Source organism: Halyomorpha halys, unplaced genomic scaffold, assembly GCF_000696795.3.
Source record: "Halyomorpha halys isolate HHAL.00 unplaced genomic scaffold, Hhal_1.1 Scaffold267.1, whole genome shotgun sequence".
Lineage (NCBI taxonomy): Eukaryota > Metazoa > Arthropoda > Insecta > Hemiptera > Pentatomidae > Halyomorpha > Halyomorpha halys.
The window spans coordinates 958,301-967,877 of NW_027111312.1; the positions used below are offsets into that span (position 1 = coordinate 958,301).

The 9,577-nt window shown below is 28.2% G+C and overlaps 1 protein-coding gene across 1 annotated transcript; it reads left to right on the forward strand.

The window, feature by feature from the left end:
- Positions 1–1,263: 1,263 nt before the first annotated feature.
- On the forward strand, positions 1,264–9,577 carry LOC106680544 (lipase member N; the record flags this gene model as incomplete). The annotated part of the gene is given in 8 exon segments (XM_014420318.3): positions 1,264–1,440; positions 3,456–3,633; positions 3,860–3,971; positions 5,380–5,632; positions 6,810–6,965; positions 7,733–7,817; positions 8,384–8,526; positions 9,252–9,577. Coding segments are annotated over 8 exon segments (1,221 nt in total). The 5' UTR covers positions 1,264–1,317.

The following is a 9,577-nucleotide window of genomic DNA, read 5'->3' on the forward strand; positions in this document are numbered from 1 at the left end:
TGTTGACAAGTTCAATTGCATAGTACGGAATGTATCTGCAAGGAGAGAAGATTTTCCGGATACTTACGTCTTGTCTTAAATGGCCGCCTTTAGTTATGTTTTATTAGTTTTGGTTATAACCCACTTTGTAACTTTTATTAACAGCTTTTTATTTTACTATATAATATTTTATTAATTATATAAATAGAAGAGAGTCTCGACATTATGGTTTTAATTATCCATCCTCTTCCTTTCTCTTTTGCTCATCCTTTCCTTTTTCCTCTCTCTCTCCTCCTCTCCTTGCTCTCTCTCTTAATACTATTTTATTCCTCATTTTTTATATGATTGTCAAAATTATTAAAGCTTGGTCATAAATGTTTTGTTGACATAACAGAATTTTCTGTTGAAATGGGCACGAAGTATGTGCTATCTATTACCCATTATACTCATCATAAATTTTCTAATTGTATAACTTAAAAATGGTGACGGGGCAGGGATTATACTGTATCCGCAATATTTAAAATTAAATATTATCCCGTCGACCATATTTTGAAAACTGAGAAAACCATATAACATGGTTTTACATCTTGATATAAATACTTACTTACATATTTTGAAGTTATTTTTTTTTAATTTATAAAATCTGAAACTAAAACACCATCACCACGTAAAAAAAAACAGTGATCGTACCACACTTTAGGAAACATTGTTCTTCCTTAACCACCATTTTGTAGGAGACCTATATCTATATATTTTTAAAGGCTTTTCAACTTCGTTTCTGATTCAGAAAGATGAATTAATTTTATGTCTTAAAACCACTAAACGCCCTCATGTATGGCTATAATCTTTTTACACAAGCATGCATGAATGTATATATGGTAATTACTGCTTCTACAGATATAATACTTACGCAAAATTACAAGAAACATACTCAGGCATGTTTGTACAAAAAATGTATTATGTGTGCTTGCATGGCTCAGCGTGTGTTGCAACATAGGGGAAAAAACACTGCAAAAGACTTGTGCATAGAAAAAAACATTTGTACTTAGAATTTCAAGAACATAACAAATAGCCCAAACAATGGATTAAACTCCAAATGAATTGCACCGGGGATATCAATCGCCACTTGACTTGAAACGTCGGTAAACATCAGAAGTTCAGAAAAGAAAAAACAAAAAATTCCTGTTTCATCTTATTAAAATGTGTTGAACTAAGAACTTCCTGAGTGCCCTTAAAGATAATACTTATCAAGAATAATATTTGAACTACCGAAGACGATTCATGATTCGCCTTAGAATTTATTTGTTCCTCGTACTTTGATGATCAACTATTGTCGAAATGGGAAACATAATGATCTTAGTCATTGCGTTTCTTGGTACGATAGTATCTTCAAACGCTGGGAGGTTCGATCCTTCCAAAGTTCTACCACTTCCTCCCCCTCCTACTTATTTCATGGATGCTGTGAGTATATGTAACAATAAATAATATTCTTAAAAGCTTACTATTCCTTCTATTTAACACAAAATATTGATTTTCATTTATTTATATATTCGTGGTTATAAATCTTGACAATACTCAAAGGTGTAAATACCGTTGAAATAATACTTATATCATTGATTTTAAACGTTCCTCGTATATTAATTAATGTAGAAAGTGTTCTCGTTTATTAATTATAAATAAAACTTAATTAAAAATTTAAGAAATAAAACTTACATAAAAAATTTAAAAATAAAACACTTCACGAATTACGACATTAAACTATATTGGACTCATTTGGTAGTCACTTTATCTAATAAATTAAGTTAAATAAATGAAATGATGTTATGTAATCTTAAGTTTGCGCTGTAATCATTTATTTTAGTCGTTAATTCTGTATTTCTTTTATTTGGTATCTATCTGTCAATAATCGTGACATACATCTCTTATATTATCAAAGGTTTTTAGTAATCCTTCAGCTTTATATATATATTTTTTTTTTTATTAAATTAGTTCTTGATGCACAGGTTGTCTGTCTCATCTAACTTTTCAAGGTATACCATTTAGCTCACTATTATTATTTTTGCTTCCTCATTAACAAATGTAAGGAAACTGTATAATTAAAGATTTTGGAAACAACTTTTTTCGTTTTAGACATGAAGGTACAAACTTGGTTACCTGTCTGTCATAATCTATCAAACCATTAATCTAATTTTGATGACATTTTCAGATATTTCTTTTGTTACCTTTATTGTTTATACAAACATGTCTAAATAAATATTTCAATAGGAGAGAAAGACCCAAATTTCGGGGCATAAGATACTAACAAATATTTTTCCATGCTCTATAATGAATTGTTCCATTTTGTTATGTGCAGTGTTGGGTAAAGTTTATTCAGAAAAAAATAAAATGAAATTCAATATGGTCTTCTTGGATACTAAATAACCCATTTATTTGTTATTATGTTATTTAGTAAATAAAATTATTCCTTATTTTTCAATTATATTCAAATAAAAATAATTATTTTAATGAAAATATTATTAAATAAAAAAATATTTCAGTATCAAAATAAAAAATTAATATTCAATTAAAAAAAATATTGTAATAAAAATAATAATTTAATTAAAATATCTGATAATAAATACATTCTTTAAATCAAAATTAATTTAGCAAAACCATGTGCATTTCAATGTTTTTTACCATTAAGTAATATTTTAGAAATGAAAATTGAAATAAGTTTATTTATTTATTTTCATTTTATCATTTATTGAATAGTGTTTCATTCATTTATTATTTGATCGTGCTTTATTAATCTTTTTATAGTATTTAAATTATAAATTATACGGTCCACCCAGCCTCATGAAGTAGGTTCCTTTGATTGGACAAAAATCTGGCAGTCAAGAATGATTCTGACCAAATTACCTCCTTGCACAACCCTGGACCAATGGTTAACAGTACTTCCTTACAATGTACTGAACCCTTGACCCTTCATGCGTTTTACAGATTTATTTCTTTTTATGTTTTCATCAATTGTAATTTTTTCTTGCTTGTTATTCAATAAACCACTGTAAGGTCTCATCAAAGTTTGTAAGTAGTAGAAGTATCATCACCTATGAGTATAAAAGTTCTTTAACTGTTGTTTCCAAAAGATAAACCATTAGGAACATGTATTACTTAGATATGATGCCCTTGTCAATAACAAAATTAAAATAAAACAGAAACCATATCTAGCAAGAAATTTTATTACAAAAATAAATCAATTTATACATTATCTAGGATAAAAATATGTAAGTAAACTACACAAAAAAAATCTGTTGAAAAAAGCAAGACAAAAATTTTAAATAATGAATTTTTTCTCATCATATAATATAACATAATTTTTTTATATTATATACACTTGTTAGTTTAGTAGAAGTGATATGTATACATAAATAATTCTTTTTTCAAAAAATATATGATACACCAAGTTGAATGATACTTTAACGATTATTATTTTTTAGAGTCAGCTTATCACTTATCATGGTTATAAAGCAGAAACTTATACAGTGCATACAGAGGATGGTTACATTCTTCCCCTCTACAGAATTGCCAATAAACCAGGACCTCCAGTTTTGCTAATGATGGGTCTCGGACTGGGACCGGAACTTTGGGTTCTCCGGGGTTCAGGCCACGATTTAGGTATGTTTCTTAATTTTGTATTATAACTAAAACTAAATAAATAGTTTGATTTCTATTAATCGTGATAGTAAAGTTCTTAAAAAAATGTTGTAATGAAATATCCTTACAAAAAGTTTGAAAAATAAGTAAATTTTAAGTAATTATAAAAATGGTACATTCCTTAGTAATGTATTATATAAGTTTGAATTGATAAAATATGGTTAATAACATAACATATATGTTTTAGGATTCATTTTGTCTGATATGGGATATGATGTATGGCTCGGTTCCATGAGGGGTAATGATAAAACATCGAATACTAAGTATGATAATACGCAACCCGAGTTTTGGGATTTTAGGTAACTTTATTGAGTTTATTTGATTTGTAGATAATGCAAATAATGATCATTAGAAATGGTTCTATAAAAATTGATTTACTGTTTTTAGTGTTTATCATTCTAACTGAGTAGCAATAATTAGTTATTTTTATTTTTTTTATTTTCATTCTACCTTACCTCTTGGTAATATCACCAAAGGCCACCTCAGCTAATAAATAATTCATCATTTGCAAAATAATTCCATTTACTCATTAGTCTACAAAGACCACTCTCACTTTTTTATTTTAACTTCCTTCGAAGGAAGTTAAAATGAGTTTGCTTCAAAACCTCCTTCTATTCATATGCGAACACTTCATAGTATAGGTAGTTGTTCTTACTAACTTTGAAAAAAAAATTCTTTGTGGTAATGTAGAGTCTAGTTTCTCTCAGTGTCTAAGCGTCTATTGTCTTAAATGCAGTTCAGGCTGTGACAATGTGCTTAAAAGTTTTCAGATTCCCACAATAAGAAAATACAGCATTCATTCCCAAAGTCATGCAGTTTGTCACAGAAATTCCTATGCTCTGTGAGTAATCCTGAAATCCAGGAATCCCTGGCTTTGATTTGGCTAACAATTTTAAATGGACGGTATAGAAGTATTTCATGAAAGTAGCTTCTTTCAGAATAGTTAATCACCATCAATTCAACTCCTCAATTATCGTGTCAGTTATGTTATAGTATTCTCCTTTTATTATTTTCTTTCATTTCCATATCTGCAATTCACTGTTGAAGATTCCTTGAAAGATCTTGAAAGCCTTCTTTCCTGAAATAATATTTTGTTTTATTTTTTCTTAGGAGGAGGTTGAGAAGTATTTCTCCTGATTAGATCTGCACTGCCACAGGACAACAGTCTTATTGGCTTTTATTATTCAGAGCAGAACCATTCTCTGAATAGTCACCAACCTTCCCTTATGTTGCAAAAGTTTTCAATTCTATCTTAGGGGTAAAGGTCCCGACTGTAAAGTTGTAATAAAAGTGTATTAATAGTGTTTAAAGAGAAATAATTTTGACTGTGGTTTTTAATGGATATTTGACTTATTAGATATAAATGTTTTGACCTGGTCAGAATAGCCTGTATGAAGTTTTTGGAATAGTTAAATTATATGTTTAATAGTGAATGGATAGATTGTCCCTGAAGATGGTCGAATTGGCCGAAACGTTGGACGTGTAAAAGAAATAAAAGTTTTGAGACTATAATTTGGATAGTGTTTTGAATTATTTAGTAAAAAATTGCCAGTCTCAAGAAAGAATTTTAAGATTATAAATAAATAGCCTTTTTATTCAATAGTCATTGATTTTTTTTCCACCTTTTTATTAATTGCACACATTTAAATACATAGTCTCAATTTTCTTCATAATTTTTTAAAGGTTTATTAATATTAACTGTTCTAGCCATGACGAAATTGGTTATTATGACTTACCAGCAATGATTGACCAGATTATGTTGAAAAGTACCTACACTAAATTGTACTATGCTGGTGCTTCCTTGGGCTCTACAATATATATGGTATTATGTTCAGAAAGGCCTGAGTATCAAGAACTCTTTGCAGGCTCAGTCCATTTTGGACCAGCGATGTGGATTCCTCAATGGGACATGTTCTCTTTTGGAACGAAGATATATTTAAGTTTTTTAGATGTTGCACTGGTAAGTAAACTATTTCTAATGAATAATGATAATTATATTGTATATTTCATTAGTGCCCTACATTACGATTCATGCCTTAAAAATTGGAACAAATAACATAAGATAAAAAAAAAAAAGTCATTTGAACTGGAAGTTAATTATTTTACAATTAGTTACTTTTTAATATCTGTGATGTTTTCATTATGGGAACGGGATAGCTCAGTAGTTAGGAACTAAGCTACTAAATCCAAGGACATGGGTTTGATTCTGGCGGTGCAAATAATTATTTATTCTGTTACCGTAGCTATGAGTCAACCCTGTGGGTTCAGGAGCCCTCTGGGTCCACCTAGCCTAAATAAGTGGGTACCCTTAATTAGGGAAAAATCTGGTGGTCTAGTGTGATTCTGACCAAATCACCTCCTTGTCTACTAACCGTATTAGCTTCCAAAGTACTGAATCCCTGACCCTTCATGGGTTTTACAGATTTATTTATTTTTATGTTTTCATCAATTGTAATTTTTTCTTGCTTGTTATTCAATGAACCTCTGCTTGGTCTCATCAAACCTTTGTAAGTAGTACAAGTATTATTATCACCAATAAGTATAAAAGATTTTTTATTGTTGTTTCCAAAAGATAAATCATTAGGAACTGGTAAACACATATGTTAAGGGAATTACATATATATATTGCCCATGTTAAAGGTTGTACATTGTAAGGCCGTATAAATACAATGCCTTTAACATGTGCAGCTAGGTCCATGTTTCTAGGAATTAATCTTTTACACAAATATTGCTTTTCATTATGCTTTTTTTATACCCAAAATTAATACCTTTTAAAAATCAAACAATACATAAAATTCATGCATTGAATATTTTTTTAAATTGATCCTCCAGATATTAATTTTAATTAATATCAATTGATTCAGCCTATTCATTTTATTCCTGTTTTATCTCCATTGATACTGTTTATTTAAACTTGTTAATTTTATTTGTTTATTTTAACAACCTGACTGAGAGACACAAAATTTTATAATTAAATATTTTAAGAAAGAAAGTACAGTATATAAAATAGGATTTTTTTTATTTATAGCAAATTTAATTCAAGGCTGAGCCTCCATCATATTTATCTCTCCACTTTGGTTGTATTTATGTAACCAATTAATCTTAATCATTAATTAATATGTTTTTGGAATCAATAGGATATTTTAAAGGTCTTCGGTGTATTAACTGTCTCTAATGGAAATCCTTCCACTGATGAGTGGATGAAAGACTTTTGTGATGGGTCAATTTCTGGTCTATTCTGTTTCTGGGGACTTGACTTAATGGCTGGTTTCGATAGACACAATATGGAACCTGTAAGTATTGGATTACCTACAGTACTTTATAAATTTTTTGGTTTGTATCAATAAAATTAAATGGATTGCATAAGATATCCTTTTTTAAATACTATATTTTAAAGAAAATAGTAGAACATTTTTGTTTGATATATTTGAATCAGAATTATTCTTTGGAAAAATTAAAAATTCCCTATTATTTTTGTTTTCTTATTTTAAAATTTGTTTTACTTCTATTTACATGTGAACAATACAGGATCAAAACAAACAATTCCCACTTTTTGATAGGATATAGATAATAAAACAATATTAATGGATTCTTTGTGCTCTATCAAATGGTTTTATTTATCTCAATAAAAAACTGTAATATCCTACATGAAAAAGCAATTAGAATCAGGCTGTTTGTCATCAGATATGGGCCGTAAGAGTTTGCTAACAATTTAGAAAAGCCAAGACTGTTTGTTTTATTCTTTAAATACCCATAGGTTCTATGTTGTTTCTTTATCTTTCTTCATTTATTATTTATCTACCGAAAGTAAATTTTAATATTCTTTGAATATTTAAATGTATGTTAAAATGTTAAATGATATGTTAATGAGGTTCACTTCATAAACAAAATTTCAATGGATTCCTAAAAACATAAATCATCCAAAAAAGGAATTGTCTTTCTAGCAAATTTATTTTTTATTTCATTAAATTTTTTTATCCAGTTCTGTTACAATCAAAGTAGTAACATTTCATATGTACTAATACCTAATTGATTCCTATTTGTTTATGTTGAATTCTAGAATTGGGGTGGATACACAATCTGGGAGTCTCCTTCAGGATCATCAATTAGATCTGTTCAACATTTAATTCAACTAACAAAAAAAGGTATTTCAGTTTTTATATATGCAAAATTTGAGTTTGACCATCGTAATGTGTGAGCTGGTACCAAATAAACTTTTATCTTGAGTGCTTGTCGAAATTATCTAGAAGTAAATGGGTAAAAGATAAAATAATACTCTCTATCTTATCTTTCTGTTATTCCAGCCATGTTCATTTATGTTATAATCATTGCAACCATTTATACTTATGTGGCCACCAAGACACTTAGAATTAATTAGTTGTTCCAGTGGGAAAAAAATTTATATTTTTAAGATCTTTTGTATCCCCACAGACTCTCCAATTTAAGTAAGGTGGTTGGAAACTTATATGTGAGTTGAGTTAGTGATAGAAAATGCCTTTAGGGGTTATCAGATATTTTATATACACTTCTATTTTTGTTTTTAAGCATTAAGGAAACCATTAAATCACAAAACAACAATTTTGGACAAATAAAAACCTAATTGAACTATGTTTCTCACACTTATCTATTTATCTATCCCATTGTAATATCTACTCCATTAAAATATATGTTTAACAAAAATATTTAAAAATTTGAATTACTTTCATTTCAGGTGGCACTCAAAAGTATAATTGGGGTTCCAATGAAAATTTTGAGAAATATGGATCATATGAACCTCCTAGTTACAGTCTTTCAAAAATCATGTCACCTACAGCCATTTATTACTCAAAAATAGACAAGCTTATACCATATGAAGTAAGTTACTAATTTATTGTTTAGTTACTTGTATTAAACTAACGATAAAAAAAATAGTTGATTACTAAAAGTTACAAACCAATTTACATTATTAGCAAAGAAACAAATCAAACATATTTTTTTGATGTCATGAACAAGTAATTTTATAAATAGTGTTATAAAATAAAGTAAGATAATAAAAAAAATCAAATAATCTTGAAAGATTTGTCTTGCCCATCCATATTTCAGAATCTCCGTTCTTTAATAGTCCCAATGTGTGAAAATCAGTTTTGTTTTAAACTGTTAGTATATCATCAGTTTGTATCAGGAGTCTAAAATACTAATGAAAACATTTTATTAGTAACATAAAAAAGATTAGAATAAATGTCCAAACTACTATCCCTTATTTCGGATACATCTACCTAAACTATCTGTATTATTCCTTTAGACTGCTTAAAAGAAGTTATTAGCTTAGTTCTTGAGGTCAATTAGTTGGTATTTCATTGAACTACTGAGAAATTGATTTGTAACTTTTTTTTTTCAAATCAAAATATATTTATATTTTATAAATAACGTTTAGAACTGGAATAATTAAATAATTAATGATATGAAATAAAATGGTAAATAAATGTCTACTGGATTAGGTATAGAAAATGTTTTAAATTTCTTTTATCTGAAACTTTATTCTCCTTTAAATTGTATTAGAGTTTCATAAAAATAAAACATTAAACTTTTTATTCTTACAGGCTACAAAATATGCCCTTTCAAACATTGGAAACTTAAGGCATGCAATGGAAGTACCTGATCCTACTTATGGCCATGTTGAATTTATTTATGGGAAAGATTTATATAAGCTATTGTTTAGTGATGTTGTTGACTTTCTGGATAGTTTATCTGGAATGGATAGTAATCCGTAATTGCTTGACAGCAGGTAGCCGCTAAGAAACGGTTTTATTATTTCTTTACAATACAATATAAGTGTATTAGAATGTGTATGTATTTACAATATAAAATCGAAGCATTGAGAATTAATGACAATCTCTAGTCAAATATTTTATTTATAAAAATTATA